Source organism: Bos indicus x Bos taurus, chromosome 8 (assembly GCF_003369695.1).
Source record: "Bos indicus x Bos taurus breed Angus x Brahman F1 hybrid chromosome 8, Bos_hybrid_MaternalHap_v2.0, whole genome shotgun sequence".
In the NCBI taxonomy this organism is placed as follows: Eukaryota; Metazoa; Chordata; class Mammalia; order Artiodactyla; family Bovidae; genus Bos; species Bos indicus x Bos taurus.
Genome location: NC_040083.1, coordinates 38,692,951 through 38,713,066, shown reverse-complemented (window position 1 = coordinate 38,713,066; position 20,116 = coordinate 38,692,951). Strand labels below are relative to the sequence as shown.

Sequence of the window (20,116 nt, the reverse complement as noted above, 5' to 3'; positions counted from 1 at the left end):
CACAGAAAATGCTTTCCAAGAGTTTGTTGAATTCGAAAGAGCAGATTTTTATGCTATAGGAATAAACTTATTTCCTACTGGCAAAAACGTACTGTGATGGTTCCTATTTTTATTTCCTGTTGGCAAAAATGTATTGACTGTGATGGTTCCTGTTTTATTAATAAAGATGTGTTTTAGCCTAATTATACTGATTTAAAATTCAGGGTCCGAAGCCACAGTTACTTCTGCACCAACCTAGTATTTGAGAAAAGGCAGGTGGAAAACTTCTGGGAGCATGTGGCCAGAGTCTATCCTCTTTCACATATTGAAGTTAGATGTATATTGACTTTATAATAATTATGTTCACACATATTTTTTACTTGTATGTTATGTAATGATTATTATACATCAAAATATCTCTGCTGTTTGATCCTGAATTGGAACTCAGATTAAAAACAGCTAAAATGTTATCAAAACAAGAGAAATCTGAATATGCAGTTTATTCACTGACAGTTTTATATTAATATCATACTTTCTGAATATGATAAATGTACTGTTATTGAAGGAACATAAACCCTGTTCTTTATATACTGAGATGATTACACTGAGATTTTCAGCTGAGGTGGTAATGTGATGAACTACACAGAGTGACTTTTAAATATTAAGCCATCTTCATATACCATTAGTAAAAATTCAGGATATATAATCATTCCACAAAACCAGATGTATTTCTATACACCAGTGAGCTATCAGAAAAAGAAATTTAGAGAACAATCCCATTTCCAATTGTATTAAAAAGAATAAAATACCAAGGAACAAATTAACCAAGGAGGTGAATGACACATACGCTGAAAACTTTAAGACACTGATGAGAGAAACTGAAAATAACACAAATAAATGGAATAAATTGTGTGCTCATAAATTAACTAAATGCAGAGTTCCAGAGAACAGCAAAGAGAGACAAGAAGGCCTTCTTCAATGAATACAAAGAAATAGAGGAAAACAACAGTAAGGGCAAGACTAGAGACCTCATCAAGAAAATTGGAAATATCAAAGTAACATTTCTTCCAAAGATGGACACAATAAAGGATAGAAACTGTAAAGACCTAATAGAAGCAGAAGAGATTGAAAATATCCAGAAAGAATACACAGAACTGTACAAAAAAGATCTTAATGACCCAGATAACCTCATTGGTGTAGTCTGTCATTCAGAGCCAGACATTCTGGAGTGTGAAGTCAAGTGGGACATAGGAGGCACTGGTGTCAATAAAGGTTGGAGGAGACGAAATTCCAGCAGAGATATTTAAAATCCTAAAAGATGATGCTATTAAAGTGCTGCACTCAATATGTCAACAAATCTGGAAAACACAGCAGTGGCCACAGGAGTAGAAAAGGTCGATCCTCATCCCAATTCCCAAGAAAAGCAACACTAAAGAATGTTCAAACCACTGGACAACTGCACTCATCTCCCATGCTAGTAAGGTTATGCTCAAAATCCTCCAAGCTAGGCTTCAGCATTACATGAACCAAGAACTTCCAGATGTTCAAGCTGGGTTTAGAAAAGGCAGAGGAACCAGAGATCAAATTGCCAATATTTGATGGATCATAGAGAAAGCAAGGGAATTCCTTAAAACCATCTGCTGCTGCTGCTGCTAAGTCGCTTCAGTCGTGTCCGACTCTGTGCGACCCCATAGACGGCAGCCCACCAGGCTTCCCCGTCCCTGGGATTCTCTAGGCAAGAACACTGGAGTGGGTTGCCATTTCCTTCTCCAATGCATGAAAGTGAAAAGTGAAAGTGATGTCGCTCAGTCATGTCCGACTCTAGCGACCCCATGGACTGCAGCCTACCAGGCTCCTCCATCCATGGGATTTTCTAGGCTAAAGTACTAGAGTGGGGTGCCATTGCCTTCTCCAATAAAACCATCTACTTCTGCTTTATTGACTACACTAAAACCTTTGACCATGTGGATCATAACAAACTGGAAAATTCTTAAAGAGATAGGAATACCAGACCATCTTACCTGTTTCCTGAGAAACCTGTATGCAGGTCAAGAATCAAAGTTAGGGGCCCAAGTCCTTCTGATCGAGGCCCAAAAAAAAAAAAGAATCAAAGTTAGAACCTTATACCGAACAATGGACTGGTTCAGGGTTGAGAAAGAGTATGTCAAGGCTGTTTACTGTCACCCTATTTAAGTTATATGCAGAGCACATCATGCAAAATGCCAGGCTGGATGAGTTACAAGCTGGAATCAAGACTGGCAGGAGAAATATCAACAACCTCAGATATGTAGATGATACCACTTTAATGGCACAAAGCAAAGAGGAACAAAAGAGTCTCTTAACGAGGGTGAACGAGGAGAGTGAAAAAGCTGACTTAAAACTCTATTAAAAAAAACTAAGATCATGGCATCTGGTCCCATCACTTCATGGCAAATAAAGGGGAAAAGGTGGAAGCAGCGACATATTTCCTCTCCTTGGAATCTAAAATCACTGCAGATGGTGACTGCAGCAATGAAATTATAAGAAAATTGCTTCTTGGCCGGAAAGCTATGACAAACGTATACAATATGTTAAAAAGCAAAGACATCACTTCACCAACCAGGGTCCTTATAGGCAAGGCTACAGTCTTTCCAGTAGTCAAGTACAACTGTGAGAACCGAACAATAAAGAAGGCAGAGCACAGAAAAATAGATGCTTTCGAACTGTGGTACTGGAGAAGACTCTTGAGAGTTCCTTGGAAAGCAAGGAGATCAAACCAGTCACTCTTAAAGGAAATCAACCCTGAATACTCTTTGGAAGGACTGATGCTAAAGCTGAAGCTCCAATACTTTGGCCACCTGATGCAAACAGCCAACTCACTGGAAAAGTCCCTGATACTGGGAAAGACTGAAAGCAGAAAGAGAAGATGGCAACAGAAGATGAGATGGGTTGGATGCCATCACTGATTCACTGGACATGAACTTAGGCAAATTCTGGGAGATAAGGAGGGACAGGGAAGACTGGTGTGCTGCAGTCCATGGGGTCCCAAAGAGTCAGACACAACTTTGCAACTGAACAACACAGATTAGAAGTATTAATATTGGTAAATATCCATGCTAGACTAGGTAATCTATAGATTCAATGCTGCTGCTGCTGCTGCTAAATCACTTTAGTCATGTCCGACTCTGTGCGACCCCATAGACGGCAGCCCACCAGGCAGGGAATCCCCCATCCCTGGGATTCTCCAGGCAAGAACACTGGAGTGGGTTGCCATTTCCTTCTCCAATGCTTGAAAGTGGAAAGTGAAAGTGAAGTTGCTCAGTCGTGTCCGACCCTCAGCGACTCCATGGACTGCAGCCTTCCAGGCTCCTCCATCCATGGGATTTTCCAGGCAAGAGTACTGGAGTGGGGTGCCATTGCCTTCTCCATAGATTCAATGCAATCCCTATCAAAATGCCAATGGCATTTCTCACAGAAATAGAACAATCCTAAAATTTGTATGGAACCATAAAAAACCCCAAATAGCCAAAGCAACTTTAAGCAAGAAGAATAAAGCTGGAGACATCACACTTCTTGATTGCAAACTGTATGACAAAGCTCTTGTCATGAAAACAGTATGATATTGGCATAAAAACAGAAACACAGATCAGTGAAACAGAACAGAGAATTCAGAAGTAACTCCATACATATATGGTCAATTAATTTACAACAAGGAGCCAAGAATATACAGTGGGTAAGGAACAGTGTTTGAAACAAATGGTATTGGGAAAACTGGACTGCCACACACAGAATAATGGAAATGAACAACTGTATTATACTATACACAAAGTTAACTCAAAATGGGTTAAAGATTGAATACATAAAACTGAAATCATACAATTCTAAGGAGAAAACATAGGTAGTGAGCTCCTTGACATTGGTCTTGGTGATGTTGTTTTGGATTCCACAAAAGCAAAAAATAAACAAGCAGGGCTACATCAAACTAAAAAGCCTCAGCGCAGCAAAGAAAATCATCAACAAAATGAAAAGGCAGTGTACTGAATGAGAGAAAATGTTTGTAAACCATATATATGATAAAGGGTTAATATCTAAAATATAAAGAATTCATACAAATTAAGAGCAAAATAAAAAATCCCAAACAATCTGATTAAAAAATGGGCACAGGACTTGAATAGACACTTGTCTAACGATGGTAAACAGATGCCTAAGATGTACTTCAATGGTGCTCAACATCTCTAATCATCAGGTATACACAGATCAAAATCACAGTGACATATCACTTCATACCTGTCAGCACAGCTGTTATCACAAAGATAAGAAACAAGTGTTTGTAAGGATGTGGAGAAATGGGAATCCTGTGCATTGTTGGTGGGAAAGTAAATTGGTGCTTCCACTAGGGAAAACAGTATAGAAGTTTCTCAAAAAATTAAAAACTATATGATTCTACTTCTGGGCGTTTATCCAAAAAAAAAACAAAAACAAACTCAAAAAGATATCTGCACCCCCATATGCACTGGAGCATTATTTACAATAGCCAAGACATGGAAACAACCTGCATCCATCAACAGATGCATGGATAAGGAAAGTGTGTGTGTATGTGTATACACACACACGCACTCATTATCATACAGTTGCAAATTTTTTTCTTCCACACACACACTGGAATATCATTCAGCCCATCCTAAATGAAGTTAAGTCAGAAAGAGAAAGATAAACACCATTTGATCTCACATGGAATCCTGACCCCTCCCCTGAGAAAAGGACTTCATAGATAACAGAGGACAGACTGTGGTTGTCAAATATGGGGGGAGGGGGGTGGGGGAAATAGGTGAAGGTGGCCAAAAGGCACAAACTTCCAGTCATAAAATAAGTAAGTTACGGGGACATAATGTGTGTACAGCACGGGGACTAAATTTAATAATACTGTATTGCATACTTGAAAGCTGCTAAGAGACTTGTGGACACAGCAGGGGAAGGAAAGAGTAGGATAAAGGGAGAGCAGCACTAACACATATACACTGCCATACGTGAAACAGCTAGCGGGAGGCTGCTGTGTAACACGGGAGTTCAGCTCAGCGGCCCACAACGACCGAGAGGGGTGGGACGGAATATGGGAAGCAGGCTCAACGTGGAGGGGGTACATGTACACTTACAGTTGATTCATGTTGTTGTATAGCAGAAATTAACACAACACTGTCAAGCAATTATCTTCCAGTTAATTTTTTTTAATTTTAACAAAGTTGATAAGAAAACATCTTAAACCTTCTCAACGTAAGGAAAAAACATCTGCATCTGTATGGTAATGGATGTTAACTAGACTTATTGATGATCATTTTGCAACACATGCAAATACTGGGTCACTATATTGTATACCTGAAAGTTGAAAAAATCTTATATTCCTGAAATAAGCTCAACCTGGTTGGAAACATTACCTTTTTTGTATGTACACATATACATATAAATACACATATTGATACATGGCTGGATTCAGTTTACTAATTTTTTTTTTTTAGGATTTTTGCATCTCAGCATGGCATTTATTTACCAAAACTATCTACCAAAGCTGAGACTACACACACTTTATGACTCTAGTTTCACTAAGAAATGTGCATACACAAACATGTATATGAAAGACACTCATTAAGAATGTTCATAAGACCACTCATAAGAGCCAAAGCCTAGAAACAATCTAACATCACTACTACAATGGATATCCTTGTGAATGGAGTATTATCTGGCAATGAAAAAGAATGAACTAAACGTAACACAGATGAATCTTACAAACATAATACTGAGAAAAAAAAGCCACACACAAAAGAAACACTATGTATGAGTCAATTTAAAGTTCAAACACAAGCAAGATTAAATCTACCAAGAAACAAGTTAAAATATGGTGATCCTGGGGAAGGAATGACTGAGAAGGGACCACAGCAGAGGCTTCTGGAAGCAACCAAAATACTCTCAATCTTGATCTGGGTTCTAGTTACATTACTTACTCAGTCTATAAAAATTCATTAAGCTGAGCATTCAGAGCTGTGCACTTTTCTTAGCTTATAATAAAACATGACATAGGGGCTTTCCTAATGGTCCAGTGGTTAAGAATCCACCTTCCAATTCCGGGGACTCAGGTTCAATCCCTGGTCAGGGAACTAAGATCCCACATGCCACGGAGCATCTAAGCCCGCACACAGTAACAGAAGATCCTGTCTGCCACAACTAAGACCCAATACAGCCAATCAACCAATCAATGATGAAATAGACACCTAAAGATAAAAGTTCAATTTATGCACTGTACAATAAAAAATACTTGAGAAAACCATAAGATCCATCAATAGGAAAAGGTTTTGAGTAGCTGCTACCTGGCCTTTGACCCTTTACAGATGCCATGGCTGTACAGCAGTGCTCCAGCTCTACCCTAGGCTCTCATTGATTGTCCATGGAGGCCTACAGGCCACAGACAGGTCCAGTGATGGTGTAAAAGGGAAAACTGGAGAGACTGGGATGGGGAAGACAGATGAGCTCCATGCTAAGATAGTTTCTGTGATATAAAAAAGGCAAAGGGAGCTCTTCCACAAGAAATTACAGACTTGAGGTTTTTAGCAAGTAGTTATTCATCCTAAAAGTACACACCAATACTAGCCCAATTTTACAGATAAGGAACTGAAGTATGGAGTGGTTGAGTGACTTGTCCAAGGTTACAATGGTACAGCACTGAGATTTGAACTTGGATCAGCAGACTATAGAGCCTGTGCTCTTTATCACCACCTACCCTGCCTCCCCCAGAAAGCTCTTATCTTAATTATCTCATAGAGAAATATTTTCACCTTATAGTCTTTCTCCTACCATCATCTAAATCCCACGATGCTCCCAGTTTCTTGTGCATTAATTTCTTCTTAAAGAATGAGCCCCATCTTTCTTAAAGCAAAAGTTATCCACATGTGTGATAATAAGGGAAGGCAGATCTCAATGTCAATAAACTCACCATTAATATAAACAGTCTCTTATGCATGGACCTGAAAGGTGTTTTCAATTTTTCATTCTTATAAAAAAAGAAAAAAAATCAAAAAGACTATGCAGGACTTAGATCTATGCATCTGTGTACAACTATTTCCACAGAATAAATTCCTACAAGGCGACCTGCTAGAAGAAGGATCTGTACATTTTTTAAAGTGATATATATGGCCAAACTGCCCCAAAACTGCACCAATCTATACTTCTAGCAATAGTGTATAAAAATGCCTGTTACTCTCTATTCATCAGAATTGGGCATTATCATTCTACTTACCTTTTGCAAAACTAATTATTAAAAAGTTCTTACTGTTATTTGAATTTACATTTCTTCTAAAATAAAACTTAGTTTAACAGTTTCTCAAAAAGTTAGAACATAAACTTGTCATATAACCCTGTAATTCCATTCTTAGGAATCCACTCAAAAGAAATAAAAATACATGTCCACACAGAGAACTACACACAAATGCTCACAGCAGCATTATTCATAATGGCATAAAAGTGGAAACAACCCAAATGTCCATCAACTGATGACTGGATCAATGAAATGCAGGATATTCCTACATGGAATATAATCTAGCCATAAAAAAGAATGAAGAATGCCCTTGTGGTCCAGAGGTCAGGACTCCACGTCTTCATTGCCAAATGTGCAGGTTCAATCCCTGGTTGGTGAACTAAGATCCCTGCAAGCCATGTGGTGTGGCCAAAAAATAACAGTAATAATAATTTTTAAAAGAGGATGAAGTACTGATACACACTACAACATGCATGAGCATCAAAGAATACTGTAAGAAGTGAAAGAAGCCAGACCACTCATGAGTATGGGGTTTCTCTTTGGGGTTATCACCCCAAAGGGTGGGAGATGAAAAGATTCTGAAATTGATTGTAGTGATGACTGTACAACTCTGTGAATATACCTAAAAACTACTGGGGACTTCCCTGATGGTCCAGTGGTGAAGACTTCACCTTCCAATGCAGAGGGTCTGGGTTTGATCCCTGGTCAGGGTGCTAAGATCCCACATACCTCACAGACAAAAAATATCAAACATAAAACAGAAGCCATATTGTAACAAATTCAATAAAGACTTGTTCAAGTCAAATTCAAGATTACATATAGTATATATTTTATATATTTATATAGAGATGAATTAAAAAAAAATCCCAGAAGGATAGGGACTAAACTATAGCAATAGTTTGCTCTGGGTTGTTAACATTACAGGGTCATGGATATTTTTCATAAGAGGGAAAAAAAAAGATTTCATTGACCCCGTTGTTTATGGGCTTCCTTCTACTCAAGGTTGGTAGCGTATAATTTCTTTACAAGGAACATATATTACTGGTTTAATCACTTTAAAATTTTAAACAATGAATTTTGTAACACCTTCAAATCTATTAAATTAAGCCTTGACTCATGATATATATCATCAGTCTGATAAATTATGCCATTCTTTCATGCATTCTGGCCCTTTTTAAAAAAATTAAGTAGTAGTGATTATTCTAGTCACTAAAACCTCCCCAAATGAATGTCTCTCTGAAGCGACAACAGGACACTACAGAGTACAAACTGTTTTAACTGAAACATTCCCAGGCAGGACAAACACTACCGTTCAGGATAAAAGCGCCTGCCGCAGAAGCCGAGGACGGACTGGTCTGGCAGTGATCCCCAGGACTCCAGACCCAGGAGGCCTCCTCCTGCCTCTTCAGACACGGAAGCAACACTAACTAGCTTTCTGAAAGCAATGCCCATGAGAAAGCTAGTGTTTTGTAGCAAGAACATTGGGAAGTGAGAGATATACTGAGAAAGGTATTAGACCATCCGAAAATGCCCAGAAAGCTTTGGGGTAGAGCATTTAGCCACAAGGATAAACTACCAAAATCTAGAGGGAAAACAGCATACAAAGACTCAAAGAAAAGGGAAAAACATTCTTTACAAATCTTTTGTAGAATGCCCCTTCACAAAGAAAATTAATTTTGAAATATGGCAATTTTATTCTAGAGTAAGTAAAACACTTAAGCTGTATATATATTGCTCCTCTGTCCACTGGATTTTCAGGCAAGAATACTGGACTGGGTACCATTTCCTATTCCAGGGAATCTTCCCGACCCAGGGACTGAACCCACGACTCCTCTGTCTCCTGCACTATAGGTAGATTCTTTACTCACTAAGCCATATATATTGCTAACTAGTAACAAGTCTGTTTTTTGTTTTATTACTAATCATGTGCTGTGCTTAGTCACTCAGTTGTATCCAACTCTTCCCGATCCCATGGGCTATATCCCACTAGGCTCCTCTGTCCGTGGGGATTCTCCAGGCAAGAATACTGGAGTGGGTTGCCATGCCCTTCTCCAGGGGATCTTCCCAACCCAGGGAACGAACCCAGGTCTCTCACATTGCAGGTGAATTCTTTACTATCTGAATCACCAGGGAAGCCCAAGAATACTGGAATGGGTGAGTGAGTGAGTGAAGTCACTCAGTCGTGTCCAACTCTTTGTGACCCCATGGACTGTAGCCTACCAGGCCTCTCCCTCCATGGGATTTCCCAGTCAAGAATACTGGAGTGGGTAGCCTATCCCTTCTCCAGGAGAACTTCCTGACCCAGGAATCGAACTAGGGTTTCCTGCATAGCAAGCGGATTGTTTACCAGCTGGGCTATCAGGGAAGCCCATATGAAATGCAAAAATGTAAACAATACAGAAAACTATAAAGAGTATAAGTAAAGCTGCAATGGCAACTCTGGTTTTAAGTTTATGAAGCAATGGAGAATTCAAATTGGCTTTTCACAGTCTGCCCCATCCTCCCCTCTAGTCACTCACACCACAGCTCCATCAGCAATGCCCACCATCCAGTGGTGACTGTTATTAACATAATAATGCCAATATATCTAAAATGTAAACTGTAGGATTCTTGAGCTTAACTGTCTGCATTTAGTAGAAAGAGCATGGACTATAAATTAAACCAGTAAAGTGAGTACTCAATAAATGTAAAGAAATAAATGAAATGACTTGTGTCTTGCTCTCACTAACCCTAGGTTAATGTGTCTCTTTTTTTAAAATTTTTGAACACAATTTTTAAAGGGTACTGCATCTAAGTTACTGCAAAGTATGGGCAATATTCCCCATGTTGTTCAATGCATCCCTGAGCCTGTCCTACCCTCAACAGTTTGTACCTCTTCCTCCCTCACCTCTGTAGAGTGCCCCCCACCACTGGTAACTGCTAGTTTTGCTCTGTGAGTCTGCTCCTGCTTTGTTATATTCACTAGTTTGTTGTATTTTTTAGATTTCACATATAAGTGATATCACACAGTATCTGTCTTTGTCTTATTTCACTTTGCACAATATCCTCCAAGTCCATCCACATTGCTGAAAATGGCAAAATTTCATTCTTTTGTATGGCCGAATAGTATTTCACTGTACATACACACACACACACACACACACACACACACACTTATCTATTCATCTGTTGATGACACAAGTTGCCTCCATATCTTGGCAATTGTAAATAATGCTGCTAGAAACATCACACTGCATGTATGCTTGAATTAACGGGGTTTGGGGGTTTTTTTTTTTGGATATATACCCAGGAGTTAGGTAAATGTGTTTTAACTTCTCTGGATTATATGTATGAAAGATATATTAATATATACACACAGAATATGTATGCATGAATTAATACATATGCACAGAAAAAATTCAGGAAAGGCACAGACTAAACCTTAAAACTGGTTCTTCTCTGGGTTACAGAAGTTCAGGGGCAGGGTCCTGTGATAAAAAATTAAAAAGAATGCGTGTGGCACTTCCCTGTTGGAATAGTAGATAAGAATCCACCTGCCAATACAAGGGACACAGGTTTGATCCTTGGTGTTGGAAGACTTCACATGCCGTGGAGCAACTAAGCCCACGAGCTACAACTACGGAGCCCGCACGCTGCAACTACTGAAGCCCGTTCACCTAGGGCCCGTGCTCTGCAATGAGAAGCCAAAACAATGAGAAGCCCGCGCACAGCAGTGAAGAGTGGCCCCTGCTCGCCTGCATGCATCCATGAAGGCCCACCACAGCCAAAAATAAACAAACAAAGCATGGATGTGAAGGTACTTATAGTATACTTCCAGGAGAGAAACTATAAAAAGACACACTCCTGCCCATGTGTGGTCCAGATATTTTCAGAGAAAAGAAAGACACAGTGTCCTCTCTGCTTACAGAATGTTCTCCTGCTGCTTTTTGATCTGGTAGTTATTATATCAAGTGTTTCTCCTATCCTGACCAATATCCAAGAATTAGAGGGAAATGAATAATAGTGAGTCATCCACTTACCCCCACAGACATTACATAGCAGCTTCTTCTCACTATTCAGATGAAGAGTAAGCAGAAAGCTATGAGTTGAAAAGAAGGGAGAACCTTGCTTCTGACCACGTAACTTTGAGATTCTCAAAGGTTTAACTGAAGTTAAAATATACATTTGAGTGGAAAAAATCTAAAGTTGGATGGAGAATATTAAAATGTGTATTGTTTAGGTTATGAAGACACACTTAGCATATTTTTATAACTTAAACAATACCATGTCTGTGAAAAGTGCTAAAAATATTTAGAAAGTTCCCATATCACCTTACTCACTTCCCTTAGCCCACCTCATGCCTAAAGACAGTGTTCATTATTAAGTTTCTAACAAATGCAACATCTCTCACTAAAATGCATTACACACACTTCTAACAGAGCAGAAAAATAATAGCATGAAACTACCAACAGCAGATTTCAGTATCTCCTAACTAAACAAATCTGAGCTCTGAACTCTAGTATGATTTACCGGATTTTTACAACATTAAATATTATTTTGTTAAAAACTTTAAAAAGACAAGCTAAAACTATCTCATGCTTTAAAAAGAAGGTTCATTTCATTAGATTATTTACATTCAGAAATTCTCCACTTCTATAAAAACACAAATTGCATTACAATATACAATGCATAGCCTCACGTACCTGTTTGGAATACAAGTTCTTTCCCTCCTACACCTGCTGCCTCCAAGTTAATAAATGCACGGACTAGGCTGGCCCAGGGGTGCTGGGTAATAAAACCATGACTGGCCTGAATGAGAAGAAAACAAATACTGGGTAAACAATCTAATATCACTGAAGTCTTTATGTTGCTTTTTTAAAAGATGGAACGTCTACGCTGATGAGGCAAAGAAAAAGGAAAAAAAAAGCACAATCATTTTTTTCAAAGGCAGGATCGAAAGACTTCCTCTGTTTCTGTCCCTCTGACTAACGGCCGTGTGCAGTTTGCTCAGTGGAAAGTCACTCGTCACAGAAGGCGGCCTCATTCCCACGAGTGAAGCCAAATAGCATCTTTAGTTAAGTGTGAGCCTGTGCAAAAGAAAGCACAAAACAAAAGAAGGCACTATTCCTATGGTTGGGCACTCATGACATATGCCTGCCTCAAAGCATCTCTGAAACTCTAGAAAACCTGAGGCAAACAATTACGCCATCAGAGAGCCCTTTAATGAATTAAACACTGACAAGATGATCTGTCCTGAGTTTTCAAAATTAAGCATGAATACATAAGTGGCTATCGATTTTTTTTAAAGTACTGCCTAGTACAGTATTTCTTTCACATGTCATTTTATACTACTCCATCAAAACCCATGGGTTAGCTATTATTATTATTCTCATTGTCACTATTACTCAAGCCTAGTCTTTAAAATAGTAAAAGCTCACTTGCAAGACGTTCTCCTCAGCACCATTAAAGAGAAATATCACCGCATGATGTAAGGCTTCTGAAGATGTCGACAAGACACGAAGGACTTCCAGCATCACTGAACAGCTAACTGCGTCATCGCTGGCACCTTTAAATCAGAAAAACAGATTTGCTTCTCAGATTTTAAAACCTTTATAGCACAAACCATCATGGCAAGAAAAGGAGTTTTCCTACCAAGGCAGCATCAGAACATCTGCAGTAGCACCGCTCTGGCATCATCAGGTAATAACTGCACCTGCCAGCAGTGACCTCCAGGAGGACAGGGATCTTTGGTTTGCTCACTGACTTACTCTCAGTAACTCCAACTGCGCCTGGTCCCACAGCGGTTGCTCAGTTAGTATTTGTTAACTAATCAACTAGAGGGGACCTAAAGCAATACTGAACACTGGCATTCTCATCACCAAAAGCAATTTAATTTATCCTTATTCATATCCTCTGTAGTATCTTCACTTCTGGTTTCCTATGTCATCTCCAACTGCCACCCACTCCTTTCCTGCTAGTTTTTCTGCCAAAAATCATAAAAGCTGCAGATCATTCCACATTTAGAGGGGTCAGTTTGGATAGTGTAGCATTATATTAAAAGTTTCTCCAAGGGGATCGTGTGATGGAAAAATATAAAGAAGACACCTAATAAGAAACAGGAAAGGGGGTTAATGACCAAAGTATTAATAATATCCCAGGTCTAAGAACTGATAAAACAGAGGACCTTATCAAATCACTTAACCTCTTGATTCAGAAACTTTAGGTATTAAACATGACTATAAAGGTGACTTTTGTACTTAGACACTTTTAAAAGTACCGTAAGAGGTAATTAAAGGAACTAACTGGATATTAGCTGATGTCGTTAGCATGCTCAGTCATGTCTGACTCTGTGTGACCCCATGGACTGTAAGCCTGCCAGGCTCCTCTATCCATGGGATTTTCCAGGCAAGAATATGGGAGTCGGTTGCCATTTCCTATTCCAATTTGCTGGTATCAAGGAATTACTACTGAGTTCTTTAGTGAGGTAATTCATGGTATTATAAGCATGTCAAAAAAAGAGTTCTTATCTTTCAATGATACAGCCCAAAATATCTACAGAGGAACTGATATACCTGAGATCTGCTTCAAAATAGTCAAGGGGAGGGGGTGGGGGAGTACAGAAAAAACAAGATTGAACTGTTGAAGCTGGGTGATAGGTACACTCAGGTTCATTAAACTATTCATTGTGTATACACTTGAAATTTTCCATAATGAAAAGTTTAAAGAATAATCAAAGTAAATAGGCACAGTAATAACCCAGGCAACAGCATTTCTGGGTTTACATGCTGGGAGGCAGGGTGCTACAGAGATTAGTGTAGGTTTTGGAGTAAGAAAGACATGGATGTCAATTCTAGCTCTGCCCCTTTTCTCCTTCCTGGACTGAAGGGCAAATTGACGACACCTACTCACAGATGTGCTGTGAGGATGACAAAGTAACGCAGAGTGTCTAGTATGCGTGATAGGCGTTCAGTGTCGGTTTTCCCTTCTTTTCTCTACACATTTATGGACTGCTCTGCAGCCAGCTAAAGTGTTTGTTCTGGTGCTATTAAATTCAAGACCTCATTCCTGCTTGAGAAGAAACTACCTGTTAGCTATACTTGTCTTAGTAGTGATTACTGGACTGTAATTTAATCAAAGTGAAACAAAGTAATAATTACCTCAATACTATCGAGCAGGAAATACAGGTAGCTATCAATAAAAAGTGCCATCTTTCAAGAACCAAATGAAATAAATGGTCTTTAACTTTGAGACTCTGAGTTACTTTAAAATAAAAAGCAGTAAAATTTTTCTTTATTCAAAAGAAGACAAATGGAAGTTGAAAGATATATATCTCTGTAGGGTGGATTAAAAGTTAAACTGTACTTTTATCATCTATTTTAATAGCTCTGGTGTCTGAGAACAAACCTAGAGAAGGGTCAGACATCTTTAAGAAAGAGAAGGAAAGTTAGAGGACAGTGTCAAAAGGGCTGTATCCTTAACCAACATCCCTTTCCATTTAGAATTATCATTGAAACTGAAGCCACCTCCAGAATAATAGCCTGGAACCGTGCAAACCCAAGAAGGTATTTAAGGCCTTTCTGTGGGTAACACTACTCCTAACTGATATCAGTTCCTAAGTTTCAGATCTCTTGCTGAGAAGCACTCTTAAAAAATACTCATGCTTCAATTTGTTCATCCACTAAAAAAATTTAGGTGATAGTCTATTTTATAAATGTCTTTAAAACCATCTTTAACAATTTATTAATGACAGAAATTTCCCTGAGATTGTTGGCATGGGTATCCTTATAAAATTTTAGTTAAAAATGGGTTCCAGTAACCAAATAATCCCATCCTTATGCCCAGACTCCATATATGATTTCTAACATTTAGCACTGTTTCTGACACTTGTAGACACAACTTTCTTACATAATGCTCTTAAATAACCATGGTGTTAATTTGTTCCTTCCTAGATTTTAAGCATCAAAACAGTAGGCAAAAGGTGATGCTTATTACCGGTTTGAACTGGACATAAAAGACAACTAATTTCCCCAACACAAAAGGTATTTTTGACTTTGTAAAAAAAACATGAGTGCATGCTGATTTTTGAAAAAGCATGTTACATTCTAAATGCAATTGGCAAGATTTCCCACTAAAGATATCCTAGTATAAAAAATTTTATCAAGCAGATAAATTTTATTTTAGACTTTGTATAACTCTGCATGTCTACATTGGGCCTGGTTTAAGTTTAAGCATTCTGGAAGAACTTAATATTAAATAAATACTAATAACAAAAAAAAGGATTTTTCATGCCAGTTGCTAGTCTACTGTTTCACTCATATTTAATCCTCACTTAATCCTCTAAGCAATGCCATTAAGAAAGTACTATTATCTCTCTATTTTTCTGATCAGAAACTGAGGAAAGAAGAGGTTAAGTAGTTTGCCAAATGGAACATTAACTACATCCTAATACTCTCCTTTCTTTCAAATACAGCTAAAAGAACCGACTAGCCAGGAAACCCAGGTCCAGGCCCTGTCTCAGATCAGTGGTAGTCAGCTAAGTGTATTCCTATGTCAAATGAGGGGACTGAACCAGATGCCATCTCACTGTAAAATGCTATTTTCTATTCTTCCCTATGTACATTCCCTAGCTACTGAAAACCTTTCTCTGAGGAATCTTGCTTTAAAAAACTGAAGTTGAATTTAGGAGATATTCATTCAACAAATATTTATTGTTTCAGGCCGTGTCCTAAACATCAAGTACTCTATTTTGGTAAACTATTTTCAGGGCAAGATTTATGGATTAATAATTAACGTGCTCTAAGAGTATGGCATCCCCGATGGATCAAAATTCTCACGTAACAGGTTGAAAGAAACTGCTAGGAGAATGAGTCTCCAATTACACGTCCCATAAAGGCCAAGACTGTTCCTTTATCCCACATTCCCAGAGCCTAGCACAACACCTAGCTGAGTAAACACTTGAAGGGGCAGAACCTAACTCCAGGACTCAAGAACACACACTGGTAACAATGATAAGGCTATTTCAGTCTGGTAGAAACACTCGATGCCCTGTAGCTGGGCGGCTGGCACTGTTTGAAAATTAAGTAAATAAAGCACTTGAGAGAATACTAAAAGGTAGAATCATAAACAAAATTATACTATTCTAATTATCCTGTCTTCCACCACAATGAAAAAAGGGTTTGTCTCAAAAAATGGTGTCCCACAATTACTCAAGCAGTTTGGAGTTAAACTTTGGAGGCTATGAGGACCTCAAAATGACAAAAAAACAGGCACATACCTGGTGAGTTCGCCACTGAGTCAAAATGACAGTTAGCCAGGACAGCATGCTGGGCTCCATCTCTGGGTTCCAGCTTTACCACAACATTGGTAATGTTGTCATAGTAGCTTGTAAACCCTCCCAAGAAGTCAATGCTAAAGGAGCCTGTGGGCCGTTGTACATCTACTGAAATCTTGTGAAGGCTGTTGCTTTGAGCTTCAATCAGTTTAATCTGTTCCAAAAGGTAATGTACTGTCAGAATTTCATTTTCTGGACTTCCTGTAGTCCTGGGGCCAATGGATGTTATATGTTCAAGATAATCCCTGGAAGCAACGAAAAGAAGCATGATGACAAGGCATGCTGGCTGAAAACTAACACTTTGAGCAACTTTCCCTCCACACTCTCCCTCCCCAAAAGACAAGTTCTTTGACATAAAACAAGTTCTTCTCACACAAAAAGGCTGCCTTTAATATTTCAGGTAACATGTGAAAATCACTTGCTGAGTTCCATCATTTTTTTTGCCTTTCATGAATTCATCCCTTCAGTTTTCTCCACCCACACCACTCCCAACTTCTCCCAGCACCCACAAAGAAACGATACAAGGACCAGGGAGTTTACTCAAAATGCGTAACTGCTGATGGCTAGATAGGACAGCATACAACTTTATTTTGTCATACTCTGGAGGGTTATTGACTCTGGGTTACTGATTCTAAGCAGCAGAAACCAAAGAGCAAAGACAATTTAGACAAGAGGTTAAATAAGCAAAGAACTTTTTATTTTGAAGAATGGACTCAGCCCTCCCAGTGTGCACATAGGGCCTAGTAACTTCAATTCAGGCTAAACCAACTCTACCCCTAAAACAAACAAAATTTTTTTTTGTCTTTTCACTGCATTCCAAATCAGTAAAAAAAAGGGGGCGGAGGTGTGTTTCAGGAAGCCTTTAAAAAAAAATAAGATTCCAGTGCTTTGTACTTAAAAGTTTTTTTTGAAACACAGTAGTTGTTGAAAACTCTGCAAGCATATGATTTTATGAGCTTTGGTTTTTACACTTAGGTTTTTACAAAACCTCTGACTTAACTCACGTTTTCTGGCACACTTAAACCAATGAGCAAAGTTTTAATTAAAACAAACAAAAAAACCTGACACGCCAAGAACAAGCTCCAGGAATCTCAGAACTTCTAAACCTGTAAAATTGTGAATGTGCCGTGTTCCAGAGAAAGCCTCCAGAGTGCTCAGATTTGAGACCTGTACCCTCAAAAACTTAGATCACTGCATTATTCCCTTCCGAACCCTCCCCGAAAACCTAACTGGGTTCACAAATTTCACAGCTTTTCGTTTGTATAGCAGGAGGGCGAGTAAAAAGTGTAAGTTGCTCTGAGAGATAGGGGACGACTAACAACCAAAAAGTGGCTGGAAAAGCCGACGTATTGCCCTGACCACCAGCAACACGAGCTTAAAGAGGGGACAATGCGAGCCCCGCGTCCCTTAAATTGTACCTCTAGAAGGGGGACACGCGAGGCCACCCTCACTCCACCCCACGTGCAGCCGGACAGGGCCGGCGAGCCCGGGCGGTCCCGCGGGGCGGGTACACCCAGGTGAGGTGCCCCGGGCCGAAAAGGAAAGCACCGGCCTGGTGGGAGGGGCAGTACCTGGCTTGGTGCGCGTCGAACTCTCCCTGGTGGCCAACAGCTGCCCCTCGGAGCACGAGCTGCCGCAGCGAGAGCTGCACAAGCGCCCGCAGCGCGAGCAGGTAGAGCGCTAGCCCCAGCGCGGCGCGCGCCTCAGACAGTCCGGTCCCCGTGCCCCGTCTCGCGCCGCCACCGCTCCCCTCCCCGCTCCGCTTCCGCGTCCTTGCGCCGCCGCCGCACGCGTCCGCCAGGGGCTCCGGCGCCAGGGCCTCCCTCTCCGGTTGCTGTGCGGCCGCCGGGCCGTCCCGGCGCTCCCCTCCGATGCGGTGCCGCCTCACGGCGCCAGACTCCGAAGCCCACTCCATGGCCATGAGAATCAGCAGCCAGTCCAACCGCCCCGGCCCGCTACAGCTCTGGGAGCCGCCGCGGCGGCCGCAGCGCCTCCTAGTGAGCGGACGGAAACTGCAGAGGGCCAAACTTCTTCTGATTGGCCGGTCCCGCGGCGCCGCGCCTCAGGTTCTTTGGGCAGATTGCCTGAGGCTCAGCGGCAGCGCCCAGAGCCAACTGAGTGTGATGGGTGTCCCTTCTTATGCAGGAGTTCCCTGCCTGGCATTGGGACGCAGAAAATAAATGGAAGATCAGATCAGATCAGTCGCTCAGTCGTGTCCGACTCTTTGCGACCCCATGAATCGCAGCACGCTAGGCCTCCCTGTCCATCACCAACTCCCGGAGTTCTCTCAGACTCACGTCCATCGAGTCAGTGATGCCATCCAGCCATCTCATCCTCTATCGTCCCCTTCTCCTCTTGCCCCCAATCCCTCCCAGCAGTAGAGTCTTTTCCAATGAGTCAACTCTTCGCATGAGGTGGCCAAAGTACTGGAGTTTCAGCTTTAGCATTCCTTCCAAAGAAATCCCAGGCTGATCTCCTTTAGAATGGACTGGTTGGCTCTCCTTGCAGTCCAAGGGACTCTCAAGAGTCTTCTCCAACACCACACTTCAAAAGCATCAATTCTTCAGCACCCAGCCTTCTTCACAGTCCAACTCAAACCTCCATACATGACCACAGGAAAAACCACAGCCTTGACTAGACGAACCTTTGTTGGCAAAGTAATGTCTCTGCTTTTCAATATGCTATCTAGGTTAGTCATAGCTTTCCTTCCAAGGAGTAAGCGTCCTTTAATTTCACGGCTGCAGTCACCATCTGTAGTGATTTTGGAGCCCAGAAAAATAAAGTCTGACACTGTTTCCACTGTTTCCCCATCTATTTCCCATGAAGTGATGGGCCCAGATGCCATGATCTTCGTTTTCTGAATGTTGAGCTTTAAGCCAACTTTTTCACTCTCCACTTTCACCTCCATCAAGAGGCTTTTGAGTTCCTCTTTACTTTCTGCCATAAGAGTGCTGTCATCTGCATATCTGAGGTTATTGATATTTCTCCCGGCAATCTTGACTCCAGCTTGTGCTTCCTCCAGTCCAGCGTTTCTCATGATGTACTCTGCATAGAAGTTAAATAAGCAGGGTGACAATATACAGCCTTGACGAACTCCTTTTCCTATTTGGAACCAGCCTGTTGTTCCATGTCCAGTTCTAACTGTTGCTTCCTGACCTGCATACAAATTTCTCAAGAGGCAGATCAGGTGGTCTGGTATTCCCATCTCTTTCAGAATTTTCCACAGTGTATTGTGATCCACACAGTCAAAGGCTTTGGCATAGTCAATAAAGCAGAAGTAGATGTGTTTCTGGAACTCTCTTGCTTTTTCCATGATCCAGCAGATGTTGCCAATTTGATCTCTGGTTCCTCTGCCTTTTCTAAAACCAGCTTGAACATCAGGAAGTTCACGGTTCACGTATTGCTGAAACCTGGCTTGGAGAATTTTGAGCATTACTTTACTAGCGTGTGAGATGAGTGCAATTGTGCGGTAGTTTGAGCATTCTTTGGCATTGCCTTTCTTTGGGATTGGAATGAAAACTGACCTTTTCCAGTCCTGTGGCCAC

General features: G+C 40.5%; 1 protein-coding gene across 2 annotated transcripts in view; it reads right to left on the bottom strand.

Annotated features, from left to right (window-relative positions):
• ERMP1 (endoplasmic reticulum metallopeptidase 1) overlaps positions 1–18,558 on the bottom strand; it is a 58,307-nt gene extending 39,749 nt beyond the window's left edge. For both annotated transcript variants that reach the window (XM_027549329.1, XM_027549330.1), the window contains exons 1-4: positions 18,143–18,558; positions 16,515–16,816; positions 12,679–12,806; positions 11,944–12,049 (exon numbers count right to left, since the gene is read on the bottom strand). In XM_027549329.1, coding sequence (XP_027405130.1) covers positions 11,944–12,049; positions 12,679–12,806; positions 16,515–16,816; positions 18,143–18,492 — 886 coding nt within the window. In that variant the 5' untranslated portion in view covers positions 18,493–18,558. The remainder of the gene's footprint in view (positions 1–11,943; positions 12,050–12,678; positions 12,807–16,514; positions 16,817–18,142) is intronic.
• Between the last annotated feature and the right edge of the window lie 1,558 nt (positions 18,559–20,116).